Source organism: Anomalospiza imberbis, chromosome 16, assembly GCF_031753505.1.
Source record: "Anomalospiza imberbis isolate Cuckoo-Finch-1a 21T00152 chromosome 16, ASM3175350v1, whole genome shotgun sequence".
NCBI lineage: Eukaryota > Metazoa > Chordata > Aves > Passeriformes > Viduidae > Anomalospiza > Anomalospiza imberbis.
The window spans coordinates 13,748,728-13,775,935 of record NC_089696.1 but is presented as its reverse complement, the minus strand read 5'-3'; the positions used below and the strand labels follow the sequence as shown (position 1 = coordinate 13,775,935).

The following is a 27,208-nucleotide window of genomic DNA, read 5'->3' as shown; positions in this document are numbered from 1 at the left end:
GGGGCAGCGCAGGGGCCGCTCCAATGTCTGCTCGCTGGGAGCAGGGACAGAACCCAGGGAATGGCTGGAATGTCAGGGGAAATATCAGTAAAAGGTTCTTCTCCCAGAGGGTAGTGGGGCACTGACCAGGCTCCCCAATAAATGGTCACAGCCCCATGGTTGCCAGAGCTGCAGGAGTGTTTGGACAACGCTCTCAGGGCTGCACAGGCTATTCCGTGCAGGGCCAGGAGTTCGACTCTGATCCTTGTGGGTCCCTTCCAACTCAGGATCTTCTACAATTCCTGTTTCAGGAAGGTAAAATTTATCTTTATCTGCACATTAACTGCTCCACCACTCTGGTTATGCAGGTTTATTTACACCATATACCCCAACCCAGCCTCTCTTTTGCCTTTGACACCCTTCCAGAGGAGCTGGAGTAGAGCACAGCGTATTCCCACAGGGAAAAGTCCTCAGTGGGCACTGAAAAAGAACTTACAGAGTAATAAGCAACAATTTCAATGTATGTTGCAGTATATACTGTCTGTGAACACATATTTACCGTGTTAGAGCTGCAACTTAAGAACACATTGGAAAAGGTTCATTTGTGGGACATTGGCAAGATTGCTGATGGAGACGTGTGAAGATGCTGATGACAACTTGTGAATTTTTTTATATTTCCTCACAATCTGAAGCACTGCGAGGAGGGCACCTGACACCCCATAACGTGGGATGGTGTGAGGCGCTGCCCTGGGGGATTGAAGGACATGATCAGGAGTTGTTTACCATCCCCTGAGGAAGGGTGCGGCTGATGAAGGGACCTGCTGGACTGGAAATGAAGGGAAAATCCCTCAGGTGCCCCAGCCCTCTGCCAGGCTAGCAGTGCCTGTGGCACCTGGGGCAGTGTGTGCAGCCCCCACTGGGGAACTGGCCCCCAGAGAGAGCACAGAATCATGGAATGTCAAGGAATTGGGAGGATCTTTAAGATCATCCAGTTCCAACCATCTTATATGGGCAGGGACAACATCCACTAGATCGCATTGCTCCAATCCCCTTCTAACCTGGCCTTGGACACTTCCAGGAATGGAGCAAGCACAGCTTTTCTGGGAAAACCTGTGCCCGGGCCCCATCACCCTCACAGGGAGGAATTTTTTTCTGTATATCTAATAAAAATTTCCCCCACTTCCAATTAGTACCCATTACTCCTTGCCCGTCCCTAGGACAGGCTGGACGGGCTCAAGGCGGCACCTTGAGGAGGGACTGCCATGGTCCCTCCTGAGGGGGCCGTGACACACCCAACATGGCGCCGTGACACACCCAACATGGCGCCGTGACGCACCCAACATGGCGCCGTGACGCACCCAACATGGCGCCGGCCTCGCCCCGCCCGCCGCGTTCCCGCTCTTCCCTCCTCCCATGAGCCCCCGCGGCCCGTCCCTTCCGGGCACAGCAAGATGGCGAATCCGCCGGGTGAGTGCGGGGGGATCAAGGTGACCGCGGTGTCCCCCTCCCTCCCTCAGCTCCGCGCTCACCGGGCTCTCTCCCTCTCTCCCTCCCTCTCTCTCTCTTCCTGCCGCAGTTCTCCTCAAGGACATGAAGCTGATGGACGTGAAGCTGGGCCAGCTGGGCAGCTGGCTGGCCATGAGGGACTTCACCCCCGGCGGCATCTTGGGGGCCATTCGGAGAGGTGAGGGGGCTGCGGGGGAGGCCCAGAGGGTGCGGGTCCCCGATTCCTTCCCCTGACGGAGCCAGGGAGAGCAGCACACAAGAACCCCTGGCTGCCGGAGTGGATGTTGCCCGGGGGGAGGGTCTCTGGCAGCGCAGGAGCTGCTCCATGGCCAGTTTTGCCTTCCCAGAGCAGTTTCTCCTGTAACATCTCGCTGTTCCAACTGTAAATTTATTTCTCGTGTGGGCTTTATCCACCGGATGTTTGTTCTCAGTATTCTTTCTTGTATAAGGGGGAAATGGGGGTGTCCTTAGTCCTGCACCCGTTGGCTGAAAATCTTGGGGTTTCACAACATCACAAGTAAACGAAAAAGGATTAAAAGTTAGTTGATCCCTACAGATGGTAAAAGAGGAGACAGAGCCCTTATGGATCACTTGGGACCACTGTCGTTTGCAGTAGATACAAATGTCATTCACGTAGATTTAACACAAAATGTCAAATGCAAGTGTCTGCCTTTGATAATACATGTGTGCATGTATATAATGTATGGAAGAGTTTGATAATTCCAAAGCAGCTTGAGCTCATGATAGTCATAATATTATTTAGGGAAAAAAATGGGGAAATGGGGTTTTTTCCCCTTTTTTTTTTTTTTTTTAAGGTTTAGGTCTTCTAACTTGGGATCACCTTGCTCAACCAACACACAGGTTGCCTCCTCTCAGACTTGCTTCTGAGACCTTCAGATGTTTCATTAGAACCAATTTCCTGAAGTTTTGTGAATCCAGGCTGCTTCTTTCTCTCACAGGGTAACACACAACTCATCTGGCTGCTCTGAAAATTTTTCCTCCTCCGCAGGTCACAGCAGATACTACAACAAATACATCAATGTGAGGAAGGGGGGCATCGGGGGTCTCTCCATGGTGCTGGCTGGCTATGTTATCCTCAGCTACATGTGGAGCTACAGCCACATCAGTAAGTAAAAACCACGTCTGAGTGTGTGCAGGGCAGCTTGGAAGGTTGCCTGGGGAATAAAAACAATTACCTGCTGCTGCTTTTAGAAATAAAACGAAAGATTGTTGGCAAACAAACTTCTTTTAGCCATAGAAAACTTGAATGCTTACTGAGTATTTTCTTGGCAGTGAAGGAAGTTTAGACCTTGGTGCCTGTCTGACCTGACAGCACCTAGAAAATAAATGCTCAGGGGTTTTTCAGTATGCTTTGTTGCCTGTAATTTCAGGTGTGGGGGGATTTTTTCTTGTGAGTTCAGCAGAATTAACTTGCTGTGCTTTGCTGCAGAGCATGACCGCATGAGGAAATACCACTGAAACACCGTCAGAAGGTGAAGGTGCAGCTCCTGGCACAGCTACCCTGACAGAAGACATCAGAACTATGGATATTAAATCTGTACTCTTGTGACCAATAATAAAGTGCATAACACTTTACATTTTCTGAACTGACACTCTCCTAATTGAGTTGTTAATTGCACATAAATTTGTCTTCTGAGAGTTTCACCCCTCAGGGTAAGTTCAGAGGGAAAGCAGCTGCTCCTTGGGTTGTATTTTAACTAGAGGAACTATTGGTAACTGATTCCTGTTCGCTAAAAATGATAGCATTGGATTGCTTCTTCCTGACCATTACAGACAAGCTGGATGGGGAGCTGAGAGGATGTGTTTCAAAGAATATCTGAGCTTTGTGTGCCCTGTTGGTGTTTCTGGTTCTCAGTCAGGCTGTCAGCAGGGGCTGGAGGTGTTTTGGGCAGTTTTCCATCATTGCAGAGCACTGTCTGAGCAGCTCTCCTGTCACAGCCTCAGGTAACCTGACATTTCCATCAAACTCCTTTCACTGCCAAAACTAGGAGGTCATTCTGAGTGCAAATAAGCTTCAGCCTTTTAATGCATCAAAATAAAGGAAAACTTTCCTGCTTGACTTAAATGCAGCTTAAAGGAGCATCTGTGGGTGTGGCCCCAGCCCTGAGCTTCCTCACACCCCAAAGTCACACCAGCACCTGGAGGTGGGTACTGCTGCCCACCTGAACCAGCCTTGTTTGCACAGCAGGGAGAGTGAAAAGCACTTCTTGAGGGGCACGAACAATCTCCCAAGAGCTTCAGTGGTTACAGGAAGGCTTTCACTGTTGGAAAACTGGTACTGAAGCCCAAAAGCTTCTCAATGGGGAAGGTGATCAGACACTGGAGTGTTTCAGCTCCCTTTCCTCATGCCCAGTTACATACAGATCACACAGCTCAATCTGAGGGGGGCACAGAGTGTTATGAAAGTGTCTGATGATCTGTGACTCCAGACTTGAAAGCTCCACAGTGAAATAACTGCAGTCATTGACACCAACACAGGCTCTGGTCACTTCTCTTAATCCAGCCACATTTACCTTGTTCTTCAAGAAAAATAAATTCACAGCCAGCTTTTGCCATCAGTACATTTCAATAAAAACAAAGTATAAAGGCAGGCAGCAAATGAAGAGATTGGGTAGATTCAATAAGGCTCACATTGTGGGTATTTTTTTTCTTTTAATTCACATTTTGTCATTGGCCCTTTTGAAATAGTCATCTCAAAATAAATGGGGTTTGTGTTGAAAAAAAATGCTCTCAAAAGGAATCTCTACCAACACTTTAAAAGCAGTGTTCCATAAGAATATACAGCTCCACTTCCTGCTCTCTAGAGTGTGGGAATACCTGCTCAGTGTGAGCTGGATGATGGGGCTGAGACAAGGCTCTTCTATTCCTACTCCAAGCCGTGCTCTTGTCCCTCCTTTCTGCAAGTGGGAACTGAGTACAGATGCAGCTTTCCTATAATCATTGTTCCTTATTATCTGGCTAACCAGAGAGATACCAATTTATTCTCTCCCTGATCAGTTCTCTCCCAGAAGATTGATTTCTAACCTTCAGTACAGCAAGAAGCACAGAAACAAAGCAAGTGGACACAGTTTTTACTGCCTGATGTACGTGAGGGGTTTTGTCAGCCACCAGGACAAGCTCACCAGGCTGACCTGGAAACAGGACTTTGCTTTTGAAGAGCTACAGGACAGCAGAATCCCTGCTTCCTCACTGAGGAGAAGGCATTGCAAGTGTTAAGTTTTCCCAGTCAGTCTTCCTGCTTCCACAGGGAGGGCTGAAACGCTGCAGATTCTCCAAAAGAGAAGTGGCAGAAGGAAAATACTCTAAAGAAACACTGGCCTAAGATGTGTTTATGTGGAGTGCTGCACCAGTAAGGGCTTGGATTATCTACTGGCTTTTAGATCTACCTTTCATAAGGGCTCAATGAAAACAGGCGGAGGCCAAAATCGATTTTAAAAAGGTTAAAACTTAAAAAAGTTGGGGACAATTACAAAAATGTTGCTTAGCAGCAGCCAGCCTCTGACCAGTTCTTTCAGTAATGGCATTAAAAAAACAACCTGATTAATAGCTCCAGACATTGTGCTAGGCAGAAACCTTTCCTCAGTGGTAACAGCTCCCTTGCACCTTCCTGCTGCTCCTTCACTGTCCACTGAGAAAGGCCAGGTGTCCTTTGGTGCATCTGTTGGCATAATGACCTTTTTCACCACACTGAAAGGGAAAGAGACAGGAGTTATTGGAGTTACAGCTCTTTCCTCCAAGCTGCTTTATTAAGGTATTCAGCAACTGCTCCCGTTTGGAAGCTTTTCCACACATGGAAGATGCAGCATTTAGCAGGTGAAGTGAAACAGGGTGTCACGAGGGACGGGATTTATGGGCTGCTACCATGCCTTGCAGCAAAAACTGTTTCTATGCTGGGAGTAACCTGATGCCATGTTATTCTAAGGCATTTCAAAGGAAAGAACCCTCAGCACACGAGGAGGATTTCAACATTTGAGGCTTCTCAGACTACTCCATGTGATATGCACCCTATCCATGGAGACTCTCCTAATCTTAATGAATAAACAGAGAAAAGCACCTCTGAACTTGAGAAAGTCACAGATTCGTGACTTTGCATCTTAAAGCTACTCAAACACAGAGAAATGCCAGTATCTGTGCAACGGCCTTCTCCAGATCTGTAATTTACTTGCAGATAATAGAGGCAGCTATTAAAGCATTCAGTGAAATAGATTCAGCTATTTAATATCCCTGTCCAATCAGTGACTTTCACCCAAACAAACACCTAAGGCTCAGAGTGGACATGGAAAATGTTGTAACTGTCAGGGCTAAAGGGACAGGAAGATTCTTTGCCCTTTTCTAGTGACTGTGGCTTTCGTGGAAAAATAAGGAGATGGAAACTTGATTGTGTCCGAATTTTCCTGGTGCTCCTCAATGAGCAACCAAGGTGAACAACTCATTCCTTGGTTTGACACCACAGGGTGCATTTAGAGTTCAAATATAGAGCAGGCTTTGCAAACCTAATTTCTGTTACTTTCAATGACCTTCCAGGAAACAGGAGAGAAGAGAATCTACACCCACCAGTGTAAGCAAATTGGCTTATGAGACAAAAAATTACTATTAACTCTTATTTTGAAACGTGCAGCTCGGCAGTCTCCTTTCAGTCTTTGGGGCAGGGTTTTCCTGTTTATTAGCAGACAGCAAAGTCCTACAGAATTTGTCAATGTCACAGCAAGGCAGCGACCTCAGAACTCAAGGCCAATTCCCACAGCTGTATCCAGGCACCACACAGTGTCTACTGAGCAGAGCTCAGAATTCATGAACCCTTTTACACTGTGAAAAAGCCTTTTGCTTTCCCTCCTCAGCCCTCTGCTCTGCATTACCTTGTAGCAAGTGACCTGTTCCAATGGCCGGGGTCCTCTGTTCCCACTGTTGTTATTTTGAGATTGCATGACTCCAATGACTTGGGGTGTCCTCTGTTGGGTAGGAGAAGAGTTCTGACTCGTTAAGTGCATCAAGGATAAAGATCTTTGTGGTTTTTGTTTTGTTAAGAAGGGAAAAGAGCACCCCATATGTCAAATGATCAATTTTCCTCCAAATCTGTGTGTGGGTGCTCTGCCAGCTGGAGCACCAGCAAGAAGAAATCAAGCACCGAGCCTTACAAAGCCCAGTGATCCTGTTTTTCTCCTGAAAGCAGATTTGGAGAGTAGGTTTAGGCTGCTAAAATATCATTGCCATCACGGAGGGATGTCACCCTGATTACAAAACCTGGCAGACTGCTGCACAACCACATATGATGTGTTTCTGTGTAGTGTGGGAGTGCTCTGTGACATGATCTCCATGCGAAGCTGGAACAACTGTGGGGTTTCATCACTACAATGGCACTCAGGGTTGCTCACTGCTTAATTCTTACTTCCAGACCCAAGAGCCTGGGTGCCCAATTTTGACCACTTGACAACCTAATCTATTTTAAAGCACTGTGGGAGAGGACTGAGGGTGGCTGTGTAGGGAGGCAGGGAATCTGGGTACCTTTTGCTGTGTTTGTGTTGGCTGAGGCAGTGGTGGTTGCTCTGTGGTTCCCATTGGCAGTTCAAACCGAGGGCTGGTTTAGATGGAAACAAGAAAATTGATTCTCAAATCATATGCCAACATTTTAGCATAAACTCAGTCAAGTAACTCCAAACAACAAAACATTCAGCCAGTTAAATGTGGCTCACAGGAAACAGACCTCCTCCTCCTCACTTCTCTTTACATATGTGTAGCATATCCCTCTGCCTTCTGGAATATAAATCCATGTGATTCCACTGCACTGATGCACCTAATCGCCATGCCAGTCTGACTGGGAACTCCCTGGAGAGGCCCTGCCCCATATCATAGACTGGTTTGGGTTGGAAGTGATTCAAAGCTCTTACAGTTCCAATCCCCCTGCCAAAGGCAGGAACACTTTGAACTACCCCAGGTTGCTCCAAGCTCCATCTAACCTGACCTTGGACACTTTCAGGGATGGGGCAGCCACAGCTTCTCTAAGCAACCTGTGCCAGGGTCTCCCCACCCTCACAGGGAAGAATTTCTTTTCTAATGCCTAATCTAAACCTACTCACTTTCAGTTTGAAACCGTTCCTCCTTGTCCTGTCACTACATGTTCTTGTAAATACTTTTTCAATCCTTAAACCAGTAAAAATTTGGCCCAACTAAACACTGGCAAATCTCCAAACCATTGGGAAGCACGGGAGCACCCTCATTTGACATGTACCAGAACACAAGGGAAACAGCAGGCTGCAAAGCAGGCCTGGAGCATACTCACTGCATGAATTTACAGGCAGGCCCCTCTGGACAGAATCCCACCAGGTAATTCACACAAATGACTCTCCGAGTGTGCCGATGTCTGCACAGGGGACCTGCAACAACACAAAGCTCAGCAGTTCACACTCCATACACCCCTATCCCAGCAGATCCCAGCACATCCACCAGCAGATCATGCAAAGATGGAACAGCAACACTCCCCCCTGACCTCCAGGCACAGGAACAGAAACTGTGGGAGGCACATACCGTGCTTACAGAAGCCTCTGTCATACCAGGGACAGTCTTTGATCTTCGACTCCGGGTCAATGTGCAAGAATGGACATTCCTTGTTACTGCATTCCCCTGTACCAAAGGCAAACACACTTCTCAGTCAATTGTGCAGGTTTGAGATGAAAATTACTCTCAAAACATTACCTGGATCATGTATCTCCCACAGAGCTGTCACTAACATTTGTAAGTTCAGGCACAACAGTCTCGCTGCCTGCCTTAACCTCCATGAAGAGCTCCAAGGACTCACCCCTGCCGAGCCAACTTCTACCAGACTACATTATTTGTGTTTTTAAAAACAATGGGGGAACTAAATTTGAAAGAGCAGCCATGGTAACAAAACCCAAACATTTAGTGCACTGGGAGTGTGGAGAAACTACAAATTGCACACTAACCTCAATCCAAGGAAACCTACAAGACTGTAAGTTTCTGGCACCAAGTTGCCTCATTATGTCCAGATCTCCAGAGCTGGAAAGCAACTGCACAAAAGTTTTGCACATCCATGCCCTCTGCTGCTCATGAGCTCCCCCCAAAATCAGAGTCATGCTGCTCAGCCTACTCATTTCATACCCCCAAAAATGAACTTAAGGCAAAAAAAAGCAGTAAAAAAAGCAGTTTCCCTCTTTTCCTGCAAGGGACAAGCAGTGAAGTGAAAACATCTGCAGTGCATCACAAATTTATGTGGATAATAAGGTGAGATCCGGAAAAATGTCAATTTAACATGAGACACAGAAGAATGTAATGCTCTGAGGAGGGATCTTCTTCAGACTCCCACACCTGCAGGGAAGGCTAAGCAGGACCTACTTACCAAATTTAGAGTAGAAGTAACATTCAGGCATCTTGGTCATGTCATACTCGTGTAAGAACTCGCACTGGTCTCCCTTTTTGCACAGTCCTCGTAGCCAGTGTTTACAAACAACTGTTTTTTCCCCACTGATGTGTCTGAACGGGCACATGCCTCCTGTGGAAGAGTGGGTGGGGCAAGGAGAAGGGAAAAAAGAACAATTAAACAGGGCAACAGCAACTCCTCTGCAAGAGGGGTTTCAGAAAACATCACCTATGATTTCAACCTTAAGTGATAACAGCAAAACAGGGAGTTCCAAAACAGCCTTGTGATACCCTCTAATGAGCTTCACAACCAAATCTCCAGCTCTCAATCCTGGCAGCTACAAACCACAGCAACTAAGAGGCAGATCCACAGCAAAGTCAGCTTATTGTGAGTTCAAACGCTCCTTTAACAGTAACTTTGCTTATTTACTTCCCAGGTCCCTTAAAAAATACCATTATTTCCCCATTGCTGCAGATATTCCAACATCCTTCAGTTTTCTCCTCTATTTAGGTTATCCCCTCAGCTTTACAAAACAAAAGCACTATAATCAGTGCTGGAAAATCTGTTTTCACCCCCCCAGTCCTGTGAGAATAACAGCCTTTTCCAATACTCCACACAACTTGCCTTTTCCACATGCAGCCTTTAAAAAAAACTCACAGACAGCTGCGCCCGATTCTGTGAAGAGAACAAGGAAACATTATTTATTTTACCAAAGCTTCATGGCAACCTTCAACACCTTTCCTGCCCTAAAAGGAAAATCTGATCTCCAACAGCAAAAGAAAAGCAGCGTTTTGGTTTGGGGAATTTACTTTCCTGCAGGAGTTCCTTGTTAAAGCTGGGCAATCAAAAATACCTATTTTCTTCTTGAGGAACAGCAAGGGGTGTTTGCAGAGATTTGGAGGTGCTTCTTTTGCTTTTCAGCTACTTAAGTTTTTGACAGTTTTCCTCTGCTGTTGAGTCAGTCATATCACAGAATATCCTGAGCTGGATGGGATCCACAGGGACCATCAGAGTCCAACTCCTGAACCCTGTATTTGTAATCATGGCATTACAAGTTTTATATTTCTTTACCAAAACTGCCTGAAACAACCATTAGCATGTTATCCCTTGCAGATCCTGACAAAGAGGAACATGCAAGGGAGTTAAACAAAAGTTTAGTATCCCCGCCAGAAAAATTCAGCAAACTCTGAGTCTCCTGAGTCTGTGTCAGACTGAAGGAAAAGATTTACAGAGTCAGACATGGATATATCTAAAGCTGATGACTCTTCCCATAAAAACACCTCATCTACCAAAAAGAGAATGAAAAAGGAAATATAAAGTACTGTGCAGGAGAGTGATGTTTATTCACGGTAATATCTGAACTTTAATTTTCTAGCTTGGCCGGCAGTAACTACGAATTTCACTAAGTAGAAAATAAAAACATCTGGGTTATGACAGAAACCTCGCGGGGAAAGCGGTAGTTGGGTGGCTCTCCAGGTAAGACCTGAGGAAGACGCTCAGAACCCTGCAAACCTCCCAGGCACCCCAGGCCTGCCCAGCCCACCCTGCTCGGCCCCATGGCCCCGGCCCGAGCACCCCGCGGAGGAGAGAGCCCACACGCACTGTCCATGCCAGGGAAGGGGAGCGGCTGTGCCCCCAGCTGCTGCTCCACGGCCAGCTCCAGGTCGAACGTGATGTGGTCCACGCTGGCGATGAGCTCTTGCATGGTGGCAGCTGGGGGCCGCCGGCAACGGGAAGGTAGGGGCGGAATGGTGGCGGTGTTGGCGGCGGCGGGCGGGCGGGCCCGGGCGGGCCCAGCCCGGCCCGCTCCGCTCCGCGCCGGCAGCTCCTTCAGTGAGGGGAGGCGGCGGCGGCAGCCCCGTGGCCGCCCCGCGCCGCCCGCCCGCGGAATGACGGGACCCACGGCGGGCACGGCCGCCCGACGGGCAGCGCGCGCGCTCCGCCCAATCAGCGCTCGGAGCGCCGCCGCCCGGCGGGCAGCGCGCGCGCACCGGCCAATCAGAGACCGCCGGGGACACGCCCCTTCCGTGCGCGCAGGCGCCGCGGGTGAGGGGCGGGGTGAGGAGGGACGGGGCGGGGCCGGTCCCGGGTTCCGATCCCGCTGCCGGTCCCGGTCCCGGTCCCGGTCCCGCTCCGTGCCCGCTCGCTTCCGGGGACAGCGGCGCATCATGGGCTCCCTGCGGCTCCTCGTCCCCCGATGGTGCCGCTACGCCTCCCCCGTTCTGCTGCAGGCGCGGCGCGCACCCCCCGGGGTTGGACCCGGGCAGGCGCCGCTTCTGTCCCGGCCCCCAGGCCAGGGCCCGCTGCCGGGCTGCAGAACGTGCAGCTCCTCCCAGGCCTCCTCCAAACTGCCCGGCAGCGACCCGAGAGAGATCAGTGCTGGCAGCTCCGCTGGAGCTGCCGAGGAGCAGGATGACGATGATGATGATGAAGGTGTGGAGTTCGGGACGCTGTCTGATAAATATTCCTCTAGAAAATATTACCACAAAACCACAGTGCGCTTTCGGGATTTAAAGCTTCAAGCAGAAGGAGAAGAAGAACCAGAAAGGAAACCTCGACGTGGCCCTAAGAACACTCCATACTGGTACTTCCTGCGGTGCAAGGCCCTCATCAAAGAGGACAAGGTTTGAACCCAGCTCTTCTCTTGTTTTTAATAGCACTGATGAAAGATGCAGCTCTGACCAGTCTCTATCGCTTGGTATCTTTACAGAAATAATTAAAATAAGAATTTCCTGGAGAATCATAATAAGACAGTTTGGGTTGGAAGAGACCTTAAGGATCATCCAGTTCCACCCCCTGCCATGGGCAGGAACACCTTCCACTCCCCCAGGCTGCTCCAAGCCCTGTCCAACCTGGCTTTGGACACTGCCAGGGATGGGGCAGCCACAGCTTCTCCGGGCAACCTGTGCTAATGCCTTGCTTTCCTCACAGTAAATGATTTCTTCCCAATATCTAACCTAAATCTCTCCTCTGTCAGCTTAAAATCATCCCCTCTTCCTGTTACCACATGCCCTCATCCAAAGACCCTCTCCAGCCTTGTTGTGAGGAGCCCCACACATTGTAGGACTTGGACTACAATCTGCCTACAGCTGCATATATTCATATCCGTTGTAGTTGATTCTCTTGCAGCCTCATGATGGATTTTTCTCATCCTTGTAGCTGGCAGAGGCTCTGGAGCTGTTTGAGGTGCAGATGCTGAAGGAGGAGCGTGTCCAGCCAGAAGAAGGCAATTACACTGTTCTCATTGGCGGCTGTGGCAGGGTTGGCTACGTGAAGAAGGCATTCAGGCTCTACAATGATGTAGGTTTAACTTCTCCCTCAAAGCATTTTCTAAGCCAAAAGCATTTCAAGCATTCAGTTCTGTTATTTTGTCTCCAAAATGCCTTTGTGTTAGCTTTGGCACTTTCTTAGCCTGAAATCCTTAAAAACAAGTTAAAAAATTCAAGCTGTCCTTTTGTAAAAAGGCCAGTTCAAATCCTTCTTCTCTTCCTTTAGATGAAAAAACGAGGGTTAATCCCCACAGAGGCCACTTACACAGCCCTGTTCAACGCCTGTGCTGAGTCTCCATGGAAGGACTCGGGGCTGCAGAGCGCCCTGAAACTGCGGCAGCAGCTGCAGAGCAAAAACGAGGAGCTGAACCTCATCACCTACCACGCCCTGCTGAAGGTCTGTGCCCTCTGCTCAGACCTCAGGATGTGCTTGGATGTACTCAAGGTAAATAGGTTGATTTTATCCTGTTAAACCTATTCTGTGCTGTGGTTAAAGCTCCTGGAAGTTGACCTGTTGCATCGGGTTTTAATTTCATTTCCAGCAGAGATAATTACCGATCACATGTTTCTGTTTAATTGGTCCTTATTGTGAAATTGTACGTACCAAAGTCTAAGCTTAATTACCTAAAAGGAGGGAGCTTTGGCTTTAAAACTGGCTGTCTGTGTCGAAAACGTGTTACATCTATCCCCAGAAGATGAAGGTGGTATTTGACTTCACGACACGGGATAGCTGGAAGTTAAATGCTCTCTCTGCTCTTTTCAGGAAATTGTGCAGAAGGGCCATGTCCTCACAGCTGAGACCTTCAGTTTCCTTCTCATGAGCTGCATAAAAGACAGCGAAAATGGCTTCCGATTTGCCTTGCAGGTTTGTCCTCGTGTTCTGAGAGGGGGGAAAGTGCTGCTGCATTGTAACTCATTACCTGAACACATGGAAAGCAGTGGGGTGGTGAAACGGGAGGAGTTCAGCTCCTAGTAGCACAACTTCTGAAAACCAGACTTTGCTCAGGATGTCTCGTACGCTGGTAAATAACCCTGGATCATCTCACAGGGCTCTCCAGCTCAAGGTCGCTGTCCTTGTCATGCTGTAAATTCACTCCTTCTCATACAGATCGCATTAGCAGATGTACTTACTGCTGCTAGAGATGCTCCTGTTATTTAATATCCATCTTCCCCTCTTCAGGTTTGGCAACAAATGAATAAGCTGGGAATAAAGGCTGACAGCCACACCTACAACCTGATGCTGCGCGCGGCCAGAGACTGTGGGATCGGCAATCCTGCTGTGGCCTCTAAACTCCTGCTCAGTCCGCCTGAGAACTCACCTCAGCTAAAGCTGCCACCTGGCAGGCGGAAGGAAAAGGTGAAAAATCAGAGGAAGAAGGGATCAGAGAGTGCTGCTGTCCAGTTGGATGTGGAAGCTATGGAAAAGCAATTATTTCAGGAGAGTTCGATGCAGCCTGAGGAACGGATCCAGCAACAAAATAAAGATGTGGCTGGGTCTGAAGCAGAACCAGCTACTCCTGACAGCCCCGTTGTCTCTCACAGCAGGGCTGGAGCCTTGATGAGGAGAGCCCAGAGTGAGATGGAACAGGAGCAGCCACACCCAAGCCAAAAGCTGCCTTTCTGCAACCTGCCCAACTTGTTGGATTCCAGGGTAGCTGACACAGCCGTGGTTTCCCTGGGGACAGTGGCCACACCAGCCCACAGACTGGCTCTGATGGGGGATGTGGAGGGATTCTTGAACAAAATGAAAGAGGACAATGCCGAGCCCAACATTAAAACGTTCACATTACTGGCTGAGCTGGTGGAACCCCAAAGCCCCTCAGAGTCCTCTTTGCTGGCATTGCTGGATGATCATAAAGTAAAAGTAGATGTGACCTTCTTTAACACTTTAATGAGGAAGAGAAGTAAACAGGGAGACCTGGAGGGAGCAAAGGTGAGAGAAAAACCTCAGAACCAGCCTCATCACCACCTCCTTGTTTCAGGCCTCTCTTTTGCTGAGACCCATTTCTCTGTCCACAATAGAAACTGGGTTCTCACACCGTTTCCCAAAAGGTGGTGCTTGGGTTAATTTCTAAATATTTATGGATTCTGTTCTAGCATGTCCAGCCCCCTGTCTGGAAAGCTACAGTAAGAATTTTTGGGAAATTATGCCAACACTTGTGTCTTTCAGAGTATGCTGCCAGCTCTGGTGAAGAGGGGACTGTCACCTAACCTCCAGACATTTTGTAACTTGGCAGTTGCCTGCCACAAACAGCAGGATGGACTGCAGCTGCTCTCAGATTTGAAGGTAATCAAAGAAAAATCCCCTGCTGCTTGGGGTCTGAGCTGCAGAAAGAGGCAAAGTGAAGTGTTAATGCTTTTAAAAGACCTGCTGAGGTTTTTGTGACAAGTGGTTTTGTTCTCTTCCCAAAAACATGCAGCTCCATAGTAGCTGGAGCTCAGGTGGTCTGTCCTGCACCTGTGCTGGCAATGCACAAGCTGCTTCACAGGTCCTGTGATGAGAGCTGTGCTCCTTGTGTAATAAGTGCCTCTGCCCTTTCCTTCTGCAAGTCCTGCACTAGGCAGCAGATAAACTTGTTTAACCATAGCATTCGTTCTTTCCAGAGGTCTGGAATAACTCCCAACAAGTACATCTACAGCAGCCTTATTGCTGCTGCTGTGAGGCAGCTGGATTACAGTTACCTCACGGAGATCCTGCGGGACATGAGGAATAACCAGGTGCCCCCCAATGAAGTGATCATCCGGCAGCTGGAGTTCGCAGCGCGGTACCCTCCCAAATTCGACAGGGTAAGGAGCCAGGACTGGCAGGCTGTGAAGGCATCACAAAGGACACCAGAAAGGGAGGGGAATCATAAACATGATGATTTAATGTCTGCCTGAGTGTCCTTTGGGTTTGTCTGCTCTGGCTGATGATTACTTGATCGCTGTTTCTTTGGTAGCATCTTGTAGCTCCTGCAGGCTGGTGCTGAAGTGAGCTCTCATCTAATAGAAGCTTGTTCTGTTGGATTTCTCTTTGCAGTATAAGCACAAAAACCCATACCTGGAGAAGATTGATGGTTTCCGTGGCTACTACTACCGGTGGTTAAAATTTATGGCTGGAGAGGAGACCCCCCACCCCTGGGCCAAGTACAGGACATCAAAGCCTGTGGGGCAGGACAGCGAGGCAGAGGCTGTGCAGGAAAAGGGAGCAGGATGCTGAAGTTGCAAGTTCTTCCAGCACAAGGAAGATGCATGACTTGCTTCTTTAAACTTGCTTGTAGTAAAGCTGCTTTGTGTATCCCCAACCCCCAGTTCTTGCAACAGTTACATAATAAAATATTTTCCTTTTTTTTTAAGGAGGAGCAAATAACATTTTCAGTCAGTTTCCTTCAACTGCTGAGGATTAGATGGGCTGTAGTTTAGCAAACCCTGTACAAAACAAGGAAGAAGCAAAATCAGATTTGACAGGGGTTTAGCTCAGTGCTGGTTTTGCCTGTGTCCTGTCACTTCACATGTGACTCTAAGTCTCTAGACTGCTGGCATTCCTGAAAGGAAATGTGCATCCATTCCAGATTACAAACCTTAGTGGAGAATTCCAGTGAAATGTAGCTTCCATCTGCATGTGGTCAGGGAAAAAACTCAAGACTGGACATTTGGAAACTGTATTTCCTTTCTACACAGCCTTTTAAACGGACTTAGTTGAAAAAAAAACCCCAGAGCAGCTCACTGTGCAGAGCAACCTTCAAGCACCCAGAACAAATCCAACAGGAGAAGAGGGGCACAGGAATGTTTCACCAGAAGATCACACCACTGTCTCAGGAAGGCAAGCTTTATTTTAAAATAAATGGTTACACAAAACCCTACTCCAAAGCACCCCCATTTATGCACGATCCAGGTGATCATGCTGCTGCTTTAATTTAATACAGAAATATCCCATCACAGAAAATGGCTGTAATTGCACTCATAGTCCATTGAGGAGGAGGATGTCCCTCAGAGTTCAAAAAACAAGTTTGATGGCAAAAGGCTTCACCCAGAGCAGCCTCTGCATCCACAGTGAGTGCACTCAATGATTCTGCCCTGAAAAACAAACATGAGGAGGGTGTTACAGCCAAGCCAGAGCAGCAGGCCCAGACCTCGAGGCAGGGAATGGCTCTGGGTGGGAAGGGTTTCCACAGTTTGGTGTTTGTTCCCATACTTTTAACAACTTTAAATGAATGTCAAAGCTGACAGTAACTTCAGCACCAAATGGACACCAGCAAAGCAGAGGAAATGACCAGGAAGAACAGCCCTAGTCCCTCTGCCGTCCCCGAGGTGGAGAAGTCAGAACAACTGCAGGGCAGAGGAACAAGCTGGAGACTCACCACTTCCAGCTTGCTTTTGGGGACCCTGCAGATGCAGTTGGTCCCAAAGTTGGTGTCCCTGGTCTGGATGCAGCGCAGGCAGCAGAGGTTCTCATAGCCCTGCTTCTTCCACTTGGCAATCAGGTTTTTGTCAGCATAGCCCTCCTTGATGCAGTACTCATAGAGCTCTGGGGAGGAGCAGACACTGTCACAAGTCTCACTATCAGGAGTTACCAGCTGTAGTAACCAGCAGGTAAAGCTGGGCAGCTGCCAAGCCTTCCCTCCATCCTCCTTCCCCAGAAACCCGATCCCACCGACTCCCAGTTCAGTGGCATCCACAGGTGAACACCTCACTCACTCCAGTTTGCCCCTGCCCTCCTCACCTCTGCTGATTGCTTTCCTCTTGTAGAAGAGATCAAAGATGTAACGTGTTTTCTGGTGGTGGATCCTGAAGATGGGCCAGAGGGACTCCACTTTCCTCTTCCCTTCGTGTGGCTCTGTCTCAGCTGGGAGGGAACACCAACACCAGGTGACCAAGTGCTTCCCTCCATCCCTTTGCAGTGAACTGTTCCAAGAATGTCCATAACTTTAATACATGGCAGGGATAAGACTGAGATTAAAGGGAGGAGACTGAAATGAGAGAGACCTGGCCTGGAACAGCTCCTTTAGGATATAAGAGCAGTGGTAATGGGATGACATGACCCACACTGGGAATGGGGGTGACTTCACACCCACAGCAACAACAGGGACAGGAACTGCCACACACTCATGAGCTTCATCCCTAAACCAGCTGTAACCAAACCTCTGTGCTCCATAACCCCAAAACTAGGGACCAGCATGGCCCAGGATCAACCTGCAGCACCACTGGAGGCACAGACACAAAAAAGGTGCACCTCCCTTCATGAAGCAGCTCTTGTGAGCTTGTTTTGGGGTCCCATCCCTGAGAACACCCACTCACCTTCTCTCATCTTCTGATCCAGCTCGTCCAGCGTGGGCTCGATCAGCTCCCAGCCATCCGGGGGAGGCTTCCTGCTCCTCTTCACTTTGGGCATTGCCTCGGGAACGAGAGGGGCAAAGGGAACTCCCAGCACTCCCTCAGAACCACTGGGAAACAAAAGCAGCTGTCAGATATTTTGTTCCTAAGGTTTCTCTGCCCCCTTCCCGTTTTCCACTATAAGGATAACGATGAGTTTACAGAGCTCGTGAAACAGGTGAAAGCTCTGTGACTGCCGCAAGGTAAGTCAGTTTTTCTCCTCAGCAAAGCGCGGCAGCCATTCCTTCTCCGAGCTGACAACTCCGGTCAGATCCCGGTAACACAGAGGCCGCCGGCCCGGCCCCGCCAGCCCCATAGCGGAACCCGGGGCTGGCGGGCCGAGGGGAGGCCGCAGCTCCTGGTTCCGATTCCTGTGCTGACCCCGATCCCGGTCCCGGTCCTGGCCCGGATCCCTGTCCCTGTTTCTCTCTCCCCGCTCCCGGTCCCGCTCACCGCCCGCTCCCGTCGCGCCGCCGCCGCCGTCACCCGGGGTCCTCTCGCAGCCGCACCGCCCGTGGCCGCGCCCCCTGGGCTGCCGTGCGCGCTGCCTGAGCGAAACGCTCCCCGCCGGCCGCGCCGCCGCCCCGAGAGAGGCGAGAACCGCCGGGGGGAACCGGCCCCGCTCCCGCTGCCCCTGCGGGAGCCCCGGGAGGGCGGCGCGGGAGCGGGGCGGCGGCGCCGCGGGCAGCCCAGCGGCGGGGCCCTGCGGCGGGGGCGGTTCCGCTTCCGCTTCCGGGCGCCGCTCGGGCCGGGGGGGCCGCGCCGCCATCGCCGCGATGCCGAAAGGTGGAGGGGGCCGGGCCGGGCGTCCCCCCGCGGGGAGCGGCGGCGGGGGGGACACGGGGGACGGAGAGGAGGGGGCTGAGGGGGTGTGTGGGCCGCCCCGGCCCCGGCGCGGGCAGGGCTCGTGCTCGGCCCCGGCTGTGGAGGTGCCGCGGCGGGTCCGTTCTCCCCGCTCTCCCGGCCTTAGGGGAGCCTGCGGGGGTCCCTTTCCCCCTCCCCGGCGGCGGACGGCGGTCCCCGCGGCTGGGCTCTGAGGGGTCTCGGGCTCTCTTTGCCCCCACGCCGTTCTCGGGGGCTCCGGGGGTGCCTCGCCCGCTCCCCGCCCCCGAGAGACGGCGCCTTCCCCCCGCCCTTCACGGAGCCGGGCCCGTTCTGTGCCCCGCAGAGCGCCGCGGCAGCGGCAGCGGCAGCCCCTGGGGGTGCGCGGGCCTCCCGCGGCACCGGGCCGGGCTCCATGTGCTCCCGCTGGAGCGGGAACCGCGGCCGGTTCCCCTGGCACGGGGCGTGGGGCTCACGGAGCCCCGGGGAGGTGGGTGCAGCCCCACCGGGGCTACCGGGGAGTGGCGGCCATGCCGGGAGGGGGTCCCGCCCCTGGGGGGGTTCAGGGGCTCCAAACGCCGCTCCTTTGATGTGGCTCCGGCGGCGGCGCGCTTTGGGTGTTCCGAGCGGGCAGGGACTTGCTCCTGGTGCGGTTCAGGAGCGGGGATGAGGCACGGCCGGGCTGTCACGGCTCGGCAGGATCCGCCCAGAACCTTCTCCACATGCACCATCTGCATGATTGGCTCTTGCAAACCCCGGTCACACCCGTTAGAAACCAGCCCGCCTCATTCCTCTCCCCTGCAGCTTGCTGTGCTTTATTTCATCAGCATTTCCCAGCCTTTAGCACTAAAGTGCTTAGATTTTATTGAACCACTTCGTTGTGGGTCCATTTGCTCAGTGATAGGAGATGGGGCTGAAGCGTTCACATGGTTTTTGTGAAGGCGAGGAACCGTGGCGGGTTATAACCCCATTTTTCATATTTAAATGCCTGTAGCTCAGGATTCCCTGCTCTTTATTTCATTGTACAGATTTCAGTGTTTGATTCAAACCTTTTGCTTTGTGGTAGAAGAGGGATCTTTGGTCGTTTTCCCCCAAGTCAGTGGGAGTTGTTGGATTGATGGCAGAAGAGTGGATTTTGGCACTCACTGTCTAATATAAAAGGGAGTGGTATAAACAAGCTACTAATAAATTTTTTACAGGATTATTTCAGATTAATCTCCTTTTTTCCTCCCTAATACTTTGATTTTACAAAGAAGGGATTCCATCAGCATCATTCCATTCTCTTTCATCTAAATACCTTAATTAGACTGTTTAAAGCTGAAGACAAATGTGTTTGAATGTGGGCCTGCCTTGGCACCACTGGGTTTTGCTGCAGGTGAATTGTGCAGGTGATTCTACTTTAAAAGTGCTTCACAGAGGTGGAAAAGAAGGGTTGTCCTTGTTTTCATATGGGGGAACTGAGGCACGGAGCTGGTCAGTGGCAGGTGTTGGACCGGCTCCCCGTGTCTGATGTGAGGTTTGATCTCCCTGTGGGAGCAGAGCCCCATCCCTGTGCAATGCTGAGCTCCCGTGGGCTTCATTCTTCCATTTGCTTCTTTTTTAGGCTTTTAACGTAAAACAATTTCTCTTTAGTTGCTTCTCCCCCTTATCACCAGTGTTTATTTGCAGTAATGAGCAGTTTGTGTTCCTTGGTCCTGAGCCCAGTGTGGAATTCTGGCGCAGCTGGGTGAGGAGCCCTGGCCAGGCTGGGAGCACAGTTTGGTCATTTGGGGGTTGGTGTGTCACACATGTCACTGTTGCTCCATTTGGGGTGATGTCATGTGCTGGGCAGCGAGGTCGTGTGTCCCCAGGAGCATTCCCAGGGCAGATCTCCTTCCAGAGGGTGTCATTGTTCCCACGTGGGATGGCTGGGAACAGACAAACACAAAGCACCTGTCTGGCTGCACCAAAGCTTTTGGTTGTGCTTAGGGTTTGAGAGCCCTTGAGCTTCCCCAGCTGAATCCAGGGAGAATTTGATCTCTGCACTTGCCCATTTCTTTTGGAAAAATATCTGAGGAATTTCTGTAAAGCTTCACAGTGAGATTTTGGGACAGAGCTAAGGTACTGTGAGAGTTTGTCTGTGCTGGGCCAGGGGAATTGGTCAGAACATGTTGGATCTCTGAGGCTCCCAGTCCAACAGCAGACTGAGAGAGCAGTGGCACATCTCCCAAGGATCCCCCACAGTGCCAGGGAGGGAGGGGTGATCCCTCACCCCTCCCCATCCCCGTAAGGTTTCCATTGTCCTCGTGAAGGCAGGTGAAGTGGGGAGGAGGACAGAGATCCATTGTTTCCTGCTCTTTCCATGGCGCTTCAGCACTGCTGCAGGGGCAGAGCTGCCTTGCCAGAGTTGTGGATTGGCTCTATCCAGCTTGCTTCCCAGTTCTTTGGGCTGGAAGAACATAACCAGAGCAGTGCTTGAGGGGAGCATTAATGGCTTCAGCAGTTCATTAATCAACAGAATTTGGAACATGGGGCAGTGCCAGCCACAGTGACTCCCCTTCTTGGTTCCTAGAGCTTGTTTTTATTTTTCCTCATAAAGCAGTAAAACTGGAGGCTCCTTTTAGGACTTCTTCAGCTCCCATTGTAATTCCCAAAGCTTTTGTCCAATTAGCTTCCTATTTTTTTCCTGGCACAGTGGGAGAGGATAAGGAGCCAAGCTTGTTGGAATGTTGGTTGTAACCACAGGAAAACACTGTGATTCCTCCTGTGCAGGAAACTGGGATCTGCTGTGGGACTGAGCATCCCTTGCCCAGCCTGGGAAGGGAATTGGAGAGGCCATGAGCACAGGCAGGGAAGGGTGATATCAATAATCCCAATTCTCTCTGTGTCTCACCTAAAAATCTTGAAGCAAGTTCAATGGGGCTTTTGTTTAGGTCTGTCAGAGGAGCTATTTTGGTTTGTCCTATCCACACCTAAAATCAGAGTGCTGCAGGAGGAGCAGACCATTCTGGAAGTTACCACTAAAGCATTTGTTATTTTTATTGTTTTGTTCAGGTAGAAAAGGAGGCCACAAAGGCCGAGCAAGGCAGTACACGAGTCCTGAGGAGATTGATGCCCAGCTCCAAGCAGAAAAGCAAAAGGCAAGGGTATGTGTTTGCTCCTTTGTGTGCTTTCTGTCCTAATTCCTGCCTTATCCAGCCTGGTTGTTCACTGCTCAGGAGCCATGGCAGCTTAGCCAAGTGCTGCAGATCATTCCAGCAGTGATCACATTATGGATCCCAAATATCTCCAGCTGGGGAGACTCCAGGGTGTCACCCAGTCTGGTTCCTGAGGCCTGGGAGACCACCCAGGGCAGCATTGGAAGGTTAAAGGATGGGGAGCTGATTACACAGCAGCTCTGGAGATCTTTTCTCTCCATATTTCATCATTTCAGTCTCCAGTGTCAGCTCATTTTTTATCCATGCTCTGCAGCTTGGCTTTGGAGAACAAGGGCCACATCTTGACATGTTACTGTATATTGAAATTATTGCATTTGCCCTCTTTGTATTGTAGATTTAGGGACCAAACTCCTTTGACTTCTTCCTGGACACAAGATTTTCTTGTTTGCCTCTGCTCTGTAGGGAGGGATAAGAGTTTTCTGGTGTGGAGCCTCTCTTGGGTGTTTCTGTGCCCCAGCATTGGACTGTAACAGCTCCCCCCACTTCCACCATGACCTGACCACTGTCATAAAGGCCTTGGCTGCATTTTGGGGCTCTTGCTCTCTTTATTCCCTACTTACCACAGCTCTGGTGGCACTCTGATATTTTTCTGTGACTTTCTGGAAGTGCTGCTTCAGCCCAAATACACAATTCCAACTGAGGCCTCACAGCACTGACCACAGGAGGATAATTACAGCCCAAGTAGGAAATCCTGGTGAATACCTCTGAGATGACTCTCTCAAGCAGTTCTGAGCCATAGTGTTGAGTCCTTTTTAATGTTTTGCCCAGCTGGAACTCGAGATGATTGCTTGGTTTGCTGCTTAGCCACATTTTCCAGCTTCCTGTTGGATTTCTTCTTCCAAACTGTAACTCCTCTTGGTTAGTTTCTGATTCCACCTCCTTGGTTTCATGCCATATTTCCAAATTCTGAAACCATTTATGAGTCTCATCCTGTTTTCCAAAATAATTCCAACTCCTACCAGTGTGATGTCATTCACAAACTGTGTAATTGTTCTCTGCTTCCATGTTGTTAATAAAAACACTGACTGGAAGTGGAACAGAAAAGCAGGACCCACTTGAAATGTGTGTCCTTCACAGCAAACCAGAGAACTGCTCCTTTGAGAAGGATTTCTTTTTTGTGATAATCCATATCACATAGTGATGGTTACATCTAACACTGATATATTAAGGAAAGCTTAAAAAACACCCCCCACACTTAACAAAATTACTTCTATTACTGTTACTTGCTCATCCACTTTGCTGATTGCTTGATGAGAGATGTTGGTAGTGTAAAACCAGCTGTGCACACCATGCTGGTTCTTCTTATGATGCTAAATAAATTCCCAGGTTCTGACTGGTGGCAGCTGTGCTAAAAAGGCTGTAATTCCTTGGATGATAATGTTCTGGTTGATGGTTGTTCATTTTCTCCTCTAGGTGTTTTTATTTATCCAGACCCAGAATAAGCTGCATCCATGTAGTTTCCAGTCTCTGAGGTAATGTGCAGTGGAAACCCAGGCCAGAATTCTTCTGGAGAGCTTTCATTTGGGGAAAGTGAAGTGCCAGTGGTGTCTTTTACAGTCATTTTCCTGTTAGAGAGACCAGCAGAGGTGTTTGGAGGTGATGCTGTTGCTGAGGAGGAGCCCTCATTCTATGACAGCCAGACTCCCTTGGTGGCACAAGGCCACATCAGGAACACCAGTGCTCAGAGCTGTCTCATCCCTCCAAAATCTCATTTAAGAGCTGGGTTTGGGATTTTTAGTGACATACATTTCCTCTGATTTTGTAGGAAGAGGAGGAGCAAGAAGAAGGAGGCGAAGGAGCAACAGGGGACCCTAAAAAGGAGAAGAAATCTTTAGATTCAGATGAGAGTGATGAAGACGATGAGGATTATCAGGTACTGCATTCTCACAGCACTTAATGCACCTAATACTTGGGCTGGGGGGAAGATGCACACTCTGGATTCTGAGCAGAACTACCTGGAGTGCATTTTTTATAGAACTACTTTTAGAAGCCAAAAAAACGCTCACTTGATGGCATTTTGCCCTCTGAATAAGAACTTGTGAATATTTACAAATTAAATACAAAGGCAACAAGATTTTTTAAAAGGCTGAAGGTGCCATTCATAAATGGTTCTACTGGCTTGTAGTAGAATCTTGACTTGTGCTTTTGGGTGCTTTGCAGTGTGTTTGAGGAGCTCTGGTACAACCAGAGCTGGCTGTGAGAGCTCCTCAAGCTCCCTCTTGTTCTTGACTCGCAGCAAAAGCGCAAAGGAGTGGAGGGGTTGATAGACATAGAGAACCCCAACCGTGTCATTCAGACAACCAAAAAAGTCACTCAGCTGGACCTGGATGGACCCAAGGAGCTCTCACGACGAGAGAGGTGGGTGTTCCCTGCTCACCCTGGAATTTCAGCCTTGCTGCTGGCAGCAGCTTGATGCAGCGAGGTGTTTTCCCTGCTCTGTGTCAGTGTTTCAGGGAGGCCCTTAAAAGTGTGTTGCTGCCTAAAGCAGGCACTGAGCAGCAGCAAAGTGGGCTCACTGTGCTTCAAAATGTGGTTCCTTAGGAACTTCACTGGAGTTGTCTGTCCTCTGGGAGCAGCTGTGGCTATCCTGGAGCCAGGCAGCCTGCCCTGGTGTTCTGAGAGAAAGTGATTTAGGCCGTTCCTTTCCTAAGGTTTTATGCCAAAAATCAGACCTAACAGAAACCCTGAAATCATACTGCTGTGACAGGGATTTAGGCCATTCCTTTCCTCAAGTTTTGTGCCAAAAATCAGAACAGAAATCCATTAACCAGAGGTCACTTTGGATCCACGTTAATCTTGCTGCAGAAGGTGCTCTGCTCACAGGTGGCAGTTTCCCAGATTCCAGATATTGTGGTGAAATTTTTATCTGGGCAGATGAATTACCTGAAAACCAAAGTTTAATCTTCTAGTTTCATTTAGCAATGGTGAGGTTTGGAAGGGAAGGTTTAATCTTTTTTATTTGGGGTAGATTGCTTCAGCAGAAGCACACCTTTGAGGGTAAAACATGTCACAGTTCTTGTGATGTGTGGCTAATTCATTTGACCTCCTTGTGTGTCTGTGTCCTTACTTAGCTGAAGGAAGGTAGAAATAATCTCTCACCTTACTCTGCAAATAGGCAGAACCTGTGCTTGAAAACTGGTGAAGGACCCCCAGTTTTGAGGTTTTTCCTCGTTGGAAAGCCCCACTCTGCCTGTTCCCGTGGGCTTGCCTGGATACTCTGGTGACTGGTGTGTTTCCTTTGGGCAGAGAGGAAATAGAGAAGCAAAAGGCAAAAGAAAGATACATGAAAATGCACCTAGCTGGGAAAACAGAGCAAGCCAAGGCAGACCTTGCCCGATTAGCCATCATTCGGAAGCAAAGGGAAGAAGCTGCCAGAAAGAAAGAAGAAGAAAGAAAAGGTTAGAGAATAATTAATCATATTCTCCTACCTCTCCATGCCATGCCTGCAGAGGCACACATCCCTCCTCTGAGCCTGTGTGTCATCAACTCCCCCCAGCAAAGCCAGACTCAGGTGTTTCCCTCTCATAAAGCTCTTGCTTCATGACCAAGAACTTGGGCACTGGAGCAGGGAAAGAGAGAAGGGAATTGCCCTTGATAACCCATCTTGTCCCCTGCCTCCCAGGCAATGCTGGCTCCAGTTTGGGGGTGTAGCAGGCTCCTTGTGCTGGGTGATTTATCTGCTTTGCCTGTGGGGATCTGAACTGCCCAGGGAGTTCCCAGCACTCCTTCCCTTCCTGGCCTTTCCATGGGAGGTATGAACCAGCAGTCTGAACACGGCTGCTTGGTGGCTTCCACAGAGAAATGTGGGCATCAGAGTGATTGTGGGCACCTGGAGAGAGGCCAGGGATAGAGAAGAAACATCAAGAGGAGCTGTGCCTCTTACCTCTGAGAAATTGGTGGGAAGGGTGGGATTTTTCCATTACCCAGCTGGCAGGGTTCAGATCCTCGTGGCTGCCAAAACTCCCCCAGACCCTCATGTGCACCATGAAATGATGAAACTGTGTTGTTTTCCTCCCCAGCAAAAGACGAAGCGGCCATGGCAGGTAAAAGACTGCAGTCACTATCCCTTAACAAGTAAGCACAGGCCATGCAAGAGGAGGAAACACCAGGGAACTGTGCCTGGTCCTGCCAGGAGCTCTGCCTTCCATCGCTGCCACGCAGGGCTTCCTGCAGCATTGACCTCACCTCCACCTCCAAGAGACACTGACGATGTGTTTGTCCTCATCCTGGCACAGATTTCCATTTGGGGTTAGGGGCAGCTGCTCTCTGCAGTGCAGAGCTGTGCTGGACAGCAATTCCCTGTAACAGTTTGCAAACATGAATGTTTTTGCTGTTTTTAGGATCAAGAACTCGTAGACGGTGGGAGGGGGGCAGGGTGGGAGGGAACTGTGTGGGGAGGGGAGGTGCTTCAAATACTAGATTGCAAGAACATAGATTGTGGGGTCGTTTTGGGGTGGGGCATGGGGTGGGGAACTGACTTGGTATGAAATCCCAAAGGATAATGTATCTGAGGAATCCAGTTGGCAAAGAGCCCATCAAATTTTGCTGCAGGGCGTTGCAGTATAAGCTGGGAGCCTGACTTCATGGACATCTGGAGTGCCGTTCCTTCCTGGATTCATCCCTCCTTTCTTGCAGCCAGTCTCCCCTTTTCCCTCCTCTTCATTTTCTTTTTCTCCTCCTTATTAGGGATAGTGCCAGTTTTTAACCACATCATCCTTTGTTTAAAGGAGAAAAACAAACAACATTTATTGTGTCAGATCCAGATGGAAAAAAAAAAAAAAACAAAACAAAAAGGAAAAAAAAACTTGATCAAGTTTAAAAACCACCAAGAGAACTTGTATATTTGGCTGATTAAACTGTAAGTTATCAGAACTGCTGTGGCCTCGTGTGCGTGTGAAGGGCACAGCTGGGGGGGTCCCGGGGAGGCACAGCTGCAGCTGGGGGCTGCTGGAGTGATGTGGAGTTTGCCTCTGGGTTCAGGAGCTCCCTCAGCACACACAGCCTGGAGGGAAAAAGCTTTTCCTGCTGATTCTGATGGATGTCTTGCACAATCTGTTTACCACGGTGGAGGAAACAATTACCCTCAGGCCGCTGTCTGGCCTGGTCCCCTGTCAGAAGGGCAGTCACCGCACTGTCACCTCCTCTCAGATGTCTCTGGAGGGGAGATGCTCCAGCCTCCTGTGCCCCGGGGCGTCTGTGAGCCCTGCTGCCAGCCTGTTCAGGGACACCAGTGCTTCCCAGACTTCCCAAAGGCTGGGGATCCAGCCCCAGGGCTTGGAGCACTGGAAGTCACTGGGAGAGGGGTTGCAGCTGTGGAGATGAAGGGTGACAAACGGGATTTGTTCCGTGTCACTCTGGCCATGCCTGGCTGCGGGGGCTTGGGCACAAGGGTGTGACACAGGACTGTGCCGCAGGGACTGTCACCATGAGCTGCTGGCTCAAACCAAGCCAAGATTTGGGATAGGAAATGCTCTCAGGGAGTTGTGGAAGATGAGCAAGTGCTGGCAGGAGAGGTGCCTGTGCTGTCAGCTCCAGGAGGGAGGAGCTGATGTGCTGGGGACAGCCTGACATGGGAAGTTTGGGTGATCCTTGGAGCACAGGGAGGTGGATGGGGCGGGACAGGGGGAGTTTTTGGGCTGATGCTGGGATGGAGCAGGGCAGGAGCCACAGGGGGAGAGGGTTGAGGCTTG

The 27,208-nt window shown here is 50.0% G+C and overlaps 5 protein-coding genes across 7 annotated transcripts; 3 read left to right on the top strand and 2 right to left on the bottom strand.

The window, feature by feature from the left end:
* Positions 1 to 1,506: 1,506 nt before the first annotated feature.
* ATP5MF (ATP synthase membrane subunit f) lies at positions 1,507 to 3,074 on the top strand. Its single transcript, XM_068207175.1, has 3 exons — positions 1,507 to 1,663; positions 2,495 to 2,611; positions 2,936 to 3,074. The coding sequence occupies exons 1-3, from the start codon at positions 1,570 to 1,572 to the stop codon at positions 2,962 to 2,964; spliced, it is 240 nt and encodes a 79-aa protein (XP_068063276.1). The 5' UTR covers positions 1,507 to 1,569; the 3' UTR covers positions 2,965 to 3,074.
* Positions 3,075 to 4,563: 1,489 nt separating this feature from the next.
* On the bottom strand, positions 4,564 to 10,771 carry CPSF4 (cleavage and polyadenylation specific factor 4). 2 transcript variants are annotated; one of them, XM_068207171.1, is made up of 8 exons: positions 10,481 to 10,771; positions 9,503 to 9,553; positions 8,858 to 9,010; positions 8,029 to 8,124; positions 7,784 to 7,877; positions 7,009 to 7,081; positions 6,363 to 6,455; positions 4,564 to 5,193 (listed from the first exon to the last, which is right to left on the bottom strand). In XM_068207171.1, the coding sequence occupies exons 1-8, from the start codon at positions 10,581 to 10,583 to the stop codon at positions 5,125 to 5,127; spliced, it is 732 nt and encodes a 243-aa protein (XP_068063272.1). In that variant the 5' UTR covers positions 10,584 to 10,771; the 3' UTR covers positions 4,564 to 5,124. The 2 variants fall into 2 exon arrangements, with proteins under 2 accessions (XP_068063272.1, XP_068063271.1); XM_068207170.1 differs by lacking the exons at positions 7,009 to 7,081; positions 9,503 to 9,553; positions 10,481 to 10,771 and having other exon boundaries at positions 8,858 to 9,047.
* A 213-nt stretch (positions 10,772 to 10,984) lies between these two features.
* PTCD1 (pentatricopeptide repeat domain 1) lies at positions 10,985 to 15,482 on the top strand. Its single transcript, XM_068207164.1, has 8 exons — positions 10,985 to 11,502; positions 12,038 to 12,178; positions 12,374 to 12,592; positions 12,911 to 13,012; positions 13,328 to 14,080; positions 14,318 to 14,434; positions 14,752 to 14,934; positions 15,167 to 15,482. Exons 1-8 carry the CDS (start codon positions 11,047 to 11,049, stop codon positions 15,344 to 15,346), a joined length of 2,151 nt encoding a protein of 716 aa, XP_068063265.1. The 5' UTR covers positions 10,985 to 11,046; the 3' UTR covers positions 15,347 to 15,482.
* Positions 15,483 to 15,939: 457 nt separating this feature from the next.
* BUD31 (BUD31 homolog) lies at positions 15,940 to 18,007 on the bottom strand. The gene is made up of 5 exons (XM_068207174.1): positions 17,953 to 18,007; positions 17,425 to 17,570; positions 16,850 to 16,972; positions 16,488 to 16,654; positions 15,940 to 16,203 (listed from the first exon to the last, which is right to left on the bottom strand). Exons 2-5 carry the CDS (start codon positions 17,516 to 17,518, stop codon positions 16,153 to 16,155), a joined length of 435 nt encoding a protein of 144 aa, XP_068063275.1. The 5' UTR covers positions 17,519 to 17,570; positions 17,953 to 18,007; the 3' UTR covers positions 15,940 to 16,152.
* Positions 18,008 to 18,206: 199 nt separating this feature from the next.
* PDAP1 (PDGFA associated protein 1) lies at positions 18,207 to 26,390 on the top strand. Of its 2 annotated transcripts, none has more exons than XM_068207173.1 (6): positions 18,207 to 18,285; positions 21,355 to 21,440; positions 23,284 to 23,391; positions 23,755 to 23,876; positions 24,765 to 24,916; positions 25,538 to 26,390. In XM_068207173.1, the coding sequence occupies exons 1-6, from the start codon at positions 18,276 to 18,278 to the stop codon at positions 25,594 to 25,596; spliced, it is 537 nt and encodes a 178-aa protein (XP_068063274.1). In that variant the 5' UTR covers positions 18,207 to 18,275; the 3' UTR covers positions 25,597 to 26,390. The 2 variants fall into 2 exon arrangements, with proteins under 2 accessions (XP_068063274.1, XP_068063273.1); XM_068207172.1 differs by having other exon boundaries at positions 18,212 to 18,285; positions 21,355 to 21,446.
* Positions 26,391 to 27,208: the final 818 nt, after the last annotated feature.